Below are 12,304 nucleotides of genomic sequence, written 5' to 3'. Positions count from 1 at the left end.
GTAACGTCTAAATCAATAAATATACTATTGTTGAATTCATTTGGTTTTCACATTTAAAAAAATAGCCACATGGGAAAAGAATCTGATTGGCCAAATTTCCTGGAGAGGGTCCTGACATGTATTTTGATTTGTATTTAGGTTTGAAAATGAATACATCTAAAAAATGTTCCCCCCCCAATTAAATTTCTGGAAATAAACTTTGAGCCTTATTTGCAATTGAGATTGAATACAGATGCAATCAGAATCTGTAATCAGAGAACCAATTGTGCCCTGAAAAATAATTCCTTTCTATCTGGCTGACCCTGCTTAGCTTTGTTAACCCCAGCTGAAAATTATTTTTGAAAAAATAGGGAACTTCATTCCATTTCCTGTCCAGACCAAGAATAACACAGTTTATTTCACAAAATGCGTCTCCAAGTGATGAAAAGGTTCATCATTCTATATACTGAATTTCTTGCCACTTCTTCTGCCCTCATAGAAAAGGCCTCGAAAGTAACCTGCTGCGCTTTCTTGCAAAATTTATTACTGATAATCCCATTGACAAGGATCGGCAATTCATTATTTCTTATTTTCTGAGTGATGACACAATTTCAGTGTTTGAGACCCCACAGCGAAATACAGGTAAGAGATAATAATCCTCTGGAAAATATTCCAAGAGCTCTGCTGCTTTGATTAAAATGTAGTGATCATTAAACCCTAATGCAGAACTCAGTTCTAATGGAAGCCTGTGCAAATCCTTTTGAATTCAGTCAGATCTACATTTGCTTCTTTTGGGCTTGACAGAGGTCTACTGTTTTACCTTAATAGTAGTTTGTTGTGCTAATTTATAATCTGTGATACTCAGAATGAAACCATTTGTTGTAAGACAGCACTTCACAACATTTAAAGTTATTGGCTCCTAAAGATGGTGGCACATATTCTATTTGCAAATCTTATCCAGGGGAGCTTGCTTTTGTTATAGGTAACTTATAGAAATTGTATTGTTGTCATTGATGGTAAATAGGGATAAACCCATAGAAAACATAACAGATTGGAAATCATACAGTAAGTTCTATGTTTTGCAGGATCAATATTATTATTCTAGCTATATGTTTTCCATTATATAAAGGCACGGTATAAAAACAAAATCATTGTAATTATTTTAATATATGTAACAATATCTTAAACAATATACAGTTTATTGGCATTTGAAGGGTAAATTTGGTCTTGTGCCAGTAGCTGTCCTAGTGACCTACTAGAGTGACATTGATTTGAATTCGAGGAGACAGCTCATCCAGCCTTTCTAGAGATGAACGCTTCAAGTTCTTGTCCATATATATTTCACTGTTGGTGAGCATGCATCCAATACAATTAAGTCCAGATACTTTGGGCCAGCAATGTTCTTTGGGGGTCATGCCTGCGCCCTGAGTATTCTGGTGCCTCTGAGGGCCAAAAGGGCAGGGCGACCCTACCCTTCATTTCCTTCTCCCTTCCTCTGGGTATGGGTTGGAACTTGCAGTGTCCAAGCTTCTTTGCTCATTATGTGGCCTATTCTTTGTCATGTAAATAATTCTGAATAGTGGGGTGCTTAGTAGTTAGTTAGTTAATAGTGTTATTGTTACAGATTTTTGGTAGTAATTCCTTTCTTCCTTTTAGAAGGAAATTCACTTTTTTTGTTTTCCTGTGAGTTAGCTCTGGTACTCAGATCAGTCATTATGGCTGAGCAGAAATCTCCAGCCTTCAAAAATTCCTCTTCCTGCAAGGCTGTAATGCCTTCCAATGATGGGCACACTAGATGCTTGCTGTGTCTGGGTGAAGTGCACATAATGAAGTGCACATGATGAGATTACTGGTTCTGTGTATGAAGGGAAAGCAGTGGATGTATTGTTTCTTGACTTTAGCAAAGCTTTTGACACGGTCTCCCACAGTATTCTTGTCAGCAAGTTAAGGAAATATGGGCTGGATGAATGCACTATAAGGTGGGTAGAAAGCTGGCTAAATTGTCGGGCTCAACGGGTAGTGATCAATGGCTCCATGTCTAGTTGGCAGCCAGTATCAAGTGGAGTGCCCCAAGGGTCGGTCCTGGGGCCGGTTTTATTCAATATCTTCATAAATGATCTGGAGGATGGTGTGGATTGCACTCTCAGCAAATTTGCGGATGATACTAAACTGGGAGGAGTGGTAGATACGCTGGAGGGGAGGGATAGGATACAGAAGGACCTAGACCAATTGGAAGATTGGGCCAAAAGGAATCTGATGAGGTTCAATAAGGATAAGTGCAGGGTCCTGCACTTAGGACGGAAGAACCCAATGCACAGCTACAGACTAGGGACCGAATGGCTAGGCAGCAGTTCTGCGGAAAAGGACCTAGGGGTGACAGTGGACGAGAAGCTGGATATGAGTCAGCAGTGTGCCCTTGTTGCCAAGAAGGCCAATGGCATTTTGGGATGTATAAGTAGGGGCATAGCGAGCAGATCGAGGGACGTGATCGTTCCCCTCTATTTGACATTGGTGAGGCCTCATCTGGAGTACTGTGTCCAGTTTTGGGCCCCACACTTCAAGAAGGATGTGGATAAATTGGAGAGAGTCCAGCGAAGGGCAACAAAAATGATTAGGGGACTGGAACACATGAGTTATGAGGAGAGGCTGAGGGAGCTGGGATTGTTTAGCCTGCAGAAGAGAAGAATGAGGGGGGATTTGATAGCTGCTTTCAACTACCTGAAAGGGGGTTCCAAAGAGGATGGCTCTAGACTGTTCTCAATGGTAGCAGATGACAGAACGAGGAGTAATGGTCTCAAGTTGCAGTGGGGGAGGTTTAGATTGGATATTAGGAAAAACTTTTTCACTCTGAGGGTGGTGAAACACTGGAATGCGTTACCTAGGGAGGTGGTAGAATCTCCTTCCTTAGAGGTTTTTAAGGTCAGGCTTGACAAAGCCCTGGCTGGGATGATTTAACTGGGAATTGGTCCTGCTTTGAGCAGGGGGTTGGACTAGATGACCTTCTGGGGTCCCTTCCAACCCTGATATTCTATGATTCTATAATAGAATCACGTACCATCTGTAAATCATTTTCTATGAGAACCCAAAGAGCTAGGGAGTCTCCTCTGAAAATATTCTCTCTGGAGAGGTCAGTGCATCCCAGTCAAACTCCGAGACACCTGTAGCAGCAGTTTCGTAACACTCATCATCTCAAAGTGCTCTGGCTGCCTCCTTAACTCCTGGAGTCAAAGTGGGAGCAGAAGCAGCCAAACTAGGGAATGCTGCACTGGGTGTGGGGTAAAATGGGGCCTCATGGGGTGATCTCTGACTATAGCATCTCCTTGAACCGTGAACTATGCAGGGGAGACTTCCCGCTACTCTGGAGGCACTAGGATCCAGGTGGTGCCTCCCCTTTTCCCTTATAATGTGGCCTAGCTGACCAGAGTCTCCAGCCGGCTGGAGCAGAAATGACCAAAGTTTTAACTGGACTTTCTCTGCCCTGTGTTTGATTGGGTGTTCCAGCACACTCCTCTCCCTCCCTCCCTCCCTCCCACCCATTCTTTTCACCTCAGCTTCACACCACACCCGTCCCTCTTATCCTGTCTCCCTCATGCCCTGGCCTTCTGTGTCCCATCTCCTTTCCCTTTTCTTTCCATTTAACCAATCTCTTCCTAAATAAATCAACACCCTAACACCCCCACAAAAAAAAAAACTTGTGGAATTAGTTTAATGTTAGCTCCCATCACACTATTCACTCTGCCATTGTTAGCAACTCCTTCCTCCACTCTCTGTTTGTCTTGTCTATTTAGACTGTAAGCTCTTTGGGGCAAGGACCACCTACACCTCTGGGTTTGTACAGTGTCTCGCAAAGAGGGGTCCATTCTTTGTTGGCCCTTAGACACTATGATATTATTTATTTATTACTGTAGCACCTAGAAACCTCCGTCATAGACCAAGATCTGATTGTGGTAGTCACTGTTCAAAATAAACATGATTAATAATTAATAACAATAGCTACTTGTAAAGATCCATATTTCTAGTTTGATAAAATCTCAGGGTACAGAGGAAGGAAAGAGCACGGGACCCACAAAGGAAAGAGATCTCTGTCTTCTTCCTCAAGGAACCATAAATCCTCTCCAACTTCAGAAGAAAAGGCACCCAGTCTGGCACTTGTCACTATGCCTCCCTTGGTAACGCTTAAATCTCTCAGTACAGACCTCTCAGCACCCAGGCCCTGATGTCTCTCACACTAATAACCCTGGCACCATGACCATCTACTCACCTGTCTTTGATACCAACATATTTGGTATCGAAATCCTATATAGCATTGAAAGACCTACTGGTCTCTTCAGTGCTGGACTATCCACTATTAGCAGTAATGAAACTGCCTCCTCCAGCGCTGACTGCTGCTCTGACACTGGTACCAGGTACATTAGTGGTACCAACCAGAGCACAGACTAAAGGTGCTCCTAGCACACTAGCTGCTATAGCTCTTCCTCTCCAGGAGGACTATACATTCTCCTCCTCAGGTTCTGAAGGCAGTAGGGAGGTTGGACCAATTTGTTCCCCAGGGTCCAGATATTCAGGCAGCATACCATGGAGAGGGAGTCAAGGGTTGAGTTTTATTACCCTAGACATAGAAGCTCAAAGAGGGATAGAATTATCTGGTATCCTCTCCCTTGGCCACTTGTATCTTGTGCTTAACAGTACCTTTGTCTGTATTGGGCTCTGGGAGGAAATCATCAGGCTAGAAGGCCAGTGTCTGCCTCCCAATCCAGGATTAACTCCCCTTCTTCGCCTCAACCAACCCAATCTGCTCCACTCCAGCTGAACAGACATTAATGGTTCCAGTGAGGAATCCCAAGCAGAGGACATCTTAACCCACTTTCAAACGTCCTCATCATCCCTGCCTGAGATTGTAGTCCCTGAGTCCTCTACCTCAACCCCAGAGGGCTATAAGATGTTCCAGGAATAGCTGACCCGCTGGAGATTCCAGCTGAAGCAGTACAGGAAAAGTCACAGAAGCTTCTAGACATCCTACACAAGTCCATACTTGGATCTCTTGCATTGCCCATCAAAGGTGGACTGCTAGAGTCAGCTAAATTGCTCTGGCAGACACCTGTCTCTTTGGTATCAGCATCAAAGAGCTCAGATAATCATCTCCACCTATTGTCTTCCCAGGGTATTGAGCAATTTTATACACACTGGCTGGCATCATGGATGGTTCTTGTGGTGAATGAGAGGTCACATGGAAGGCAACACAAAGCAACATCAAAAGACAAGGAACCCCCCCAAAATAATTTTTTCTGGGTGGGGAAAATTACTCCACATCAAACCTCCAAATGAGAATTGTTAACTACCAAGCCTGGTTGGCAAAATACAATTATCTGAAGTGGGATTACATGGTTAAATTTGCAGACAGGCTTCTTTAAGACAGTAGGGAAGAATTTAAGTGGCTGAAGGTGAGGATGTGTTATGCATATCGCTCCAAGCAGCTTGTGAAGCTTCAGGTATAGCTTCTAGATCTATGGTCACCTCATTCCTATAAGGGATCCTCATGTCTCCGCCAGGGTGGATAAAAATCAATGATTTTTTTTTATTTAAATCCGATTGTTTTGATAAAATGCTTTTTGAGGAAAAAACCTATGTAAAGATAGATACATTATAGCTCAAAGATATTTCATCATGAATTATAATCCCTATTCCTTTAGCATGAGACAATATATTCATGTAATGTTTAAGAAAAGTTTTGTAAATGAGTTCCAATAGTTCATGGACTAGGGACCCAATCTTATGGGGTTCCAGAGGCTTCTGTATAGATTATTTAGGTTAATCTTTCTATAGTGCTCAGTCTAGAAGGTACCATCAGAGATGCTTAGTTTTGCAGTTCTCAAACTGTGGATTTGTGTCTCCAGAGATAACATGCTTGTTAACAGCAAAAATGTTTTAAAATAAATAAATAAATAATATATAGAGGTGAGAAATAACAGACCTCAACCCTATTGTCTGCAAATTTGTGTACACAGAATCAATCGCTTACCTCTCTTTAAAAGTGCAAAGTTTCAAAAAGTTCAATGACTAGAAGATTGTTGGGGGTGGAATAGACCTGGACAAGGAGAAGAAGTCTGAAGATAAATGTGAGAAGGGAGGGACAGGCAGTAGAAACAAATGTGAAACTGTTTGAGCAGCATATTCCAGAAGTCTTGATGTCTCTCTGAGTGTAGCCTTCATTGATTTGAGATCTACCATAATATTCTCTCACTAGGCGGGAAAACCCATAATGGCAGCAGGTCGTAAAAGAGACCCAGTTTGGGAATATTGTGGGTAAGACAGGCATGCGTGCAAAATGCAAACAGTGCAAGAAAGAAATGCAAAGCCTGGTTGCCCGAATGAAACAACATCATGAGAAGTATTTTAAAGAATCCTTATTGAGGTTACAGGAACAAACCATCCCAATATGTAGAAAGAATAGTAAATATGGCAGGCAACCAGCTTGGCTTAACAGTGAAATCCTTGCTGATCTTAAACACAAAAAAGAAGCTTACAAGAAATGGAAGATTGGACAAATGACCAGGGAGGAGTATAAAAATATTGCTCGGGGATGCAGGAGTGAAATCAGGAAGGCCAAATCACACTTGGAGTTGCAGCTAGGAAGAGATGTTAAGAGTTAAGAGAAGGGTTTCTTCAGGTATGTTAGCAACAAGAAGAAAGTCAAGGAAAGTGTGGGTCCCTTCCTGAATGAGGGAGGCAACCTAGTGACAGAGGATGTGGAAAAAGCTAATGTGCTCAATGCTTTTTTTGCCTCTTTCTTCACGAACAGGGTCAGCTCCCAGACTACTGCACTGGGCAGCACAGCATGGGGAGGAGGTGACCAGCCCTCTGTGGAGAAAGAAGTGGTTTGGGACTATTTAGAAAACCTGGACGAGCACAAGTCCATGGGGCCAGATGCACTGCATCTGAGAGTGCTAAAGGAGTTGGCGGATGTGATTGCAGAGTCATTGGCCATTATTTTTGAAAACTCATGGCGATCGGGGAGGTCCTGGACAATTGGAAAAAGGCTGATGTAGTGCCCATCTTTAAAAAAGGGAAGAAGGGGGATCCGGGGAACTACAGATCAGTCAGCCTCACCTCAGTCCCTGGAAAAATCATGGAGCAGGTCCTCAAGGAATTAATTCTGAAGCACTTAGAGGAGAGGAAAGTGATCAGGAACAGTCAGCATGGATTCACCAAGGGCAAGTCATGCCTGACTAATCTAATTGCCTTCTATGATAAGATAACTGACTCTGTGGATGAGGGGAAAGCAGTGGACGTGTTGTTCCTTGACTTTAGCAAAGCTTTTGACACGTTCTCTCACAGTATTCTTGCCAGCAAGTTAAAGAAGTATGGGCTGGATGAATGAACTTTTATGTGGATAGAAAGCTGGCTAGATCGTCGGGCTCAACAGGTAGTGATCAATGGCTCCATGTCTAGTAGGCAGCCGGTATCAAGCGGAGTGCCCCAAGGGTCGGTCCTCGGGCCGGTTTTGTTCAATATCTTCATTAATGATTTGGAGGATGGCGTGGACTGCACCCTCAGCAAGTTTGCAGATGACACTAAACCGGGAGGAGAGGTAGATACGCTGGAGGGTAGGGATAGGATACAGAGGGTCCTAGGCAAATTAGAGGATTGGGCCAAAAGAAATCTGATGAGGTTCAACAAGGACAAGTGCAGAGTGCTGCACTTAGGACGGAAGAATCCCATGCACCGCTACAGACTAGGGACCGAATAGCTAGGGAGCAGTTCTGCAGAAAAGGACCAACAGTGAACAAGAAGCTGGATATGAGTCCACAGTGTGCCCTTGTTGCAAGAAGGCTAATGGCATTTTGGGCTGTATAAGTAGGGACATTGCCAGCAGATTGAGGGACATGATTGTTCCCCTCTATTCGACATTGGTGAGGCCTCATCTGGAGTACTGTGTCCAGTTTTGGGCCCCACACTACAAGAAGGATGTGAAAAAATTGGAAAGCGTCCAGCGGAGGGTAACAAAAATGATTAGGGGACTGGAACACATGAGTTACGAGGAGAGGCTGAGGGAACTGGGATTGGTTAGTCTGCGGAAAAGAAGAATGAGGGGGGATTTGATAGCTGCTTTCAACTATCTGAAAGGGGTTCCAAAGAGGATGGATCTAGACTGTTCTCAGTGGTAGCAGATGACAGAACAAGGAGTAATGGTCTGAAGTTGCAGTGGGGGAGGTTTAGTTTGGATATTAGGAAAAAACTTTTTCACCAGGAAGGTGGTGAAGCACTGGAATATGTTAGGTGGTGGAATCTCCTTCCTTTGAGGTTTTTAAGGTCAGGCTTGACAAAGGCCTGGCTGGGATGATTTAATTGGGAATTGGTCCTGCTTTGAGCAGGGGGTTGGACTAGATGACCTCCTGAGGTCCCTTCCAGCCCTGATATTCTATGATTCTATAAGTGTTCCTTCTCAGGAGGAAGCTGTGTTGAAGATGATGAAAGGAACATATCTGAACATGCAGGATCTTCAGGTTGGTAAACTTTTATTTCATAATCTTTCTTAAGGACTGCCTGTCTTCCTTCTGGACTATTCTTGAATTCTCATGTTTGAGCAAAAAATATAGTGGTATTATCATTTTAGATGCAGTTGTGATAAAAAAATAAGTAGCTGAAATAGACAGATCTTCCTTTTACAATTTCACCTTTAAAGTAGTACTGAGTGTCAGGGAATGCAATGAGTAATGCTAAATGAGCAGTATGGTAATAATTAAATAACTGCATTGACTTATTTTGTTTAGGAGACTTCATCCTCAACATACAGGATTCTGAAGACTATCCACCTTTAAGATCACCACCATTTTCTATAGTTTCAGAGTTTTCTGCCAGTGATAGTGTTTCACTCACATCATGTATGTCACATAGCCACAGTATATCACCTGTAGCAAAAAGAAAACAAAAATCTCCATCATCCAGAAACAGCCATAGATAAGTTTGTGATAAGAACCAGCAGATTACAGAAAGAGGTAATTGATGAAAAAATTGCCCCATTTGTTTATGCAACAAACTCTCATTTCCGTATGATTGAGAGCCCACACTTCATTAACATGGTTCAGTCAGTAAGACCAGGATACAGTCCACCAACAGAGCAGATGTTGCAGGCACATTGCTGGATAAAGTGTGTGAAAGAGAAATTGAGCAGTGTGTAAAAAGGTCTAGAGGATAAAATTGTTAACCTGAGCCTTGATGGGTTGAGCAATGTCCACAATGATCCTGTTGTATGTGCTTGTGTGACAACAGAAGAAGGGAATGTCTTCCTTACAGAAACACTTGATACATCAAGAAATGCACACACAGCAGAATACTTACAAGAAGTAGCAGTAAAAGCTATAACAAACTGAGAAAAAAATATAAATGTCTAGTATGCGGCTTGGTCACACAAAATGCTGCAAATGTGTCCAAGATGAGAAGAAATTATTTAGAAGAGTGTGAAGAGAGTCCCAAGCTAATAACATACGGTTGCAGAGCTCATTTGATGCACCTCCTAGCCAAAGACTTCAGTGTTCTGGAAATAGAGGCTAATATTGTTGAAATTGCAAAATACTTCCGTAACAACCGCTTTGCAGCAGCTGCTCTGAAAAAAGTGGGAAGAACCAAGCTAACTCTCCCACAAGACATGCGATGGAACTCAGTAGTGGACTGTTTTGAGCACTATATCAAGAAGTGGCCTAATCTGATGACAGTTTATAAACAAAATCATGAAAAAATAGATGGCACTGTCGCAGCCAAAGTTCTCAACGTTGATCTTAAGAGAAATGTTGAACACATGCTGAGTACCCTGAAGTCTATTTCTGTAGCCTGGAACAAAATGCAGGGAAATGGCTGTTTTATTGCTAACACTGTCGAAATTTGGAAGGAACTGAGTGAGATCTTAAAAAGAGAAATATGCAATGACAGAGTTAAATTACAAGTATTAAAAAAATAAATGGGACAAGCACTATCTCCAGCTCATTTTCTTGCAAGAATGAAAATTGAAATGGAATGAAAATGAAATATTCTCAATACTTGGTACCAGGGTCAAACCTTAACTGCTGAAGAAGAGGAACTGGCTATGACATGGACATCCAGCAATCATCCCTCCATAATGCCAACTATAATAAACTTCAGAGCTAAGGGTGAACCATTCAAGAAATATATGTTTGCTGATGATGTTTTAAAGAAAGTCACACCAGTGAACTGGTAGAAGTCACTTAAGCACTTAGATTCAGAGACTGTTGAAGTGATAATTTCACTTTTAACAGCAGTAGCTTCTTCTGCCAGTGTAGAAAGAATATTTTCTTCCTTTGGACTAATTCATTCCAAACTGAGATATCATTTGGGACCTGAAAAAGCAGGAAAGCTTGTTTTTCTTTCCCAGATTATGAACAAACAGGAAAATGAAGGTGAAGACAACTGAGTGAGCTGCAGAAGCCAATATTTCAAGTTTCTCATGTTGCCTTGGCTGACCTAGTCAATTTAATTTTTGTTTTTTGTTTTTAAAAAAATGTTTCATTTAATTATTTTAGTTTAAAACAATTTTAACAAAAGCAAACCTGATTTTTAAAAAACTTGAATGTTTAACTAAATTCAAAAATTCATATGCTTGTTTTGTTAAATATTACATGTTGCTGTTCAAGAAAAAAATCCAGAATACATAACGTTGTTGTTGTTGTTTTAGTTAAATAAAACAATTTAAATGTCTGTCTGGTGATGTTCTCCTCCTAATACTGCATGGCAAGAAAATCCTCCAAATATTAATGATTAACCTGTTGAATAGTCTTCCTGAATCATGATTTAAATTAAATCCACCCTGGTCTTCGCTCTTTAGGGATCTCTAAAGTGATTCAAATAACAATTGAGGATCTCCCATTCAAGGAATGTGAACTCAGCGCTAAAGCAGATGAGGCCTTATGCTCTCTGAAGGACTGACATACCACACTGAGATCCTTAGCAGTTCTATACTCCTGCACCATTGCATTTATCCTGAGTGTTCTCAGAATGTTCAGGCAAGATGCAGCCAGGATGATCATAGCTTCAGCATGGCTAACACAGTTCTGGTACTTACACCTAAAGAATCTCTCCATCCAACCTCCAATACAATTGCCTCTCCAGCCAGTAATATCTCAGGCACTATCAGATTCTCCATCTGGATCCATGTTCCCTGCACCTTATGGCATGGGAGCTGGCTAGCTGACCTGAGTGGAAAGATCCTATTAATCTGAAGTACAAAACATCCTAATCCGCAGTAGAAAAGATTCTACAAGGCATACTTATGCTGCCAAATGGAAGAGATTCATAATCGGGGTGCAGCATCAGTTATCACCATCCCTGGAATAGATTCCAGACATACTGGACTACCTTCTATCTTTAAAGAACTCTGGACTGTCAGTGAGTTCCCAGAGGGTTCACCGAGCAGCCATCTCAGTTTTCCGCCCTCCACTTCAGTGATATTTTACACTTTCACACCCTCTGGTAGCTAGGTAATTATATCCCCCAGTCAGAGAACCTCCCCCTCCTCAGGAACTATAAATATTGGACTGATTAGGGCTAATGGGCCCACCTTTTGAGCCAATGGCAATAAGTTCTCTCTTTCCACTTTTTATTAAAACAGCTTTTCTGTGACAGCAACACTGGCCTGAGGGGTTGAGGAGATATAAGCACTTGATGGCATGCCCCCCCATAAAGACAGGGTGTCAGTAAGACCTCACCCTAAATTTTTACTGAAAGTGGTCTCTGTCTTTCACTTAAGTCAGGTCATCCCTCTACCTGTCTCTCACACTTCCCCCCCATCCACATTCAAATAAAGGTTAGGTGAAATGGGACACCTTACAGAAGTTCTTAGAGTGCTCTCCTGCTGTGTAGATAGGACTAAGCCATTCAGGGTATTTCTAAGATTATTGATAGTTTATGCAGACAGGGTTAAAGGACAAGTCCTTTCAACACAGATGTTCTAACTGGATCTCTGCTTGCATCAAGTGATGTGATGAATTAGCAAACATACTCTCATAGGTGGGTCTAACATCTCAGTGTACCAGAGCAGAAACAACCTCTGTTGCTTCTTTGATAAATGTTCCCATACTTGGAGATACTAGGGTAGCTACTTTGGGCTCAATACACATATTCACCCAGCATTATTCCATCATGGAAGCATCAAGAGCCGATGCTAATTTTGGTAGGACTGTCCTACAATCGCTGGTTAGGTAGACTCCTAGCACCCACCTCCTTGTAACCTAGGTCATTGCTTGTGAGTTACCAACAGTGAAATGTTTATGGACAAGCTCTCAAAGAAGAAGAAATGGCTACGTGTAAGTTACAG

The 12,304-nt window shown here is 42.0% G+C and overlaps 1 protein-coding gene across 6 annotated transcripts in view; it reads left to right on the top strand.

Moving 5' to 3' along the window:
- EFHC2 (EF-hand domain containing 2) overlaps window positions 1-12,304 on the top strand; it is a 90,828-nt gene that overhangs the window by 52,340 nt on the left and 26,184 nt on the right. For 5 of the 6 annotated variants that reach the window (XM_073358886.1, XM_073358880.1, XM_073358907.1 and 2 more), the window contains one exon: window positions 479-621. The exons of the other annotated variant lie outside the window; for it this stretch is intronic. In XM_073358886.1, coding sequence (XP_073214987.1) covers window positions 479-621 — 143 coding nt within the window. The remainder of the gene's footprint in view (window positions 1-478; window positions 622-12,304) is intronic. 6 annotated transcript variants of the gene reach the window in all.

The sequence above is a fragment of the Lepidochelys kempii genome, chromosome 1 (genome assembly GCF_965140265.1).
Source record: "Lepidochelys kempii isolate rLepKem1 chromosome 1, rLepKem1.hap2, whole genome shotgun sequence".
In the NCBI taxonomy this organism is placed as follows: Eukaryota; Metazoa; Chordata; order Testudines; family Cheloniidae; genus Lepidochelys; species Lepidochelys kempii.
The sequence above is the reverse complement of the archived record's forward strand: the minus strand, read 5'-3'. Positions and strand labels throughout refer to the sequence as shown.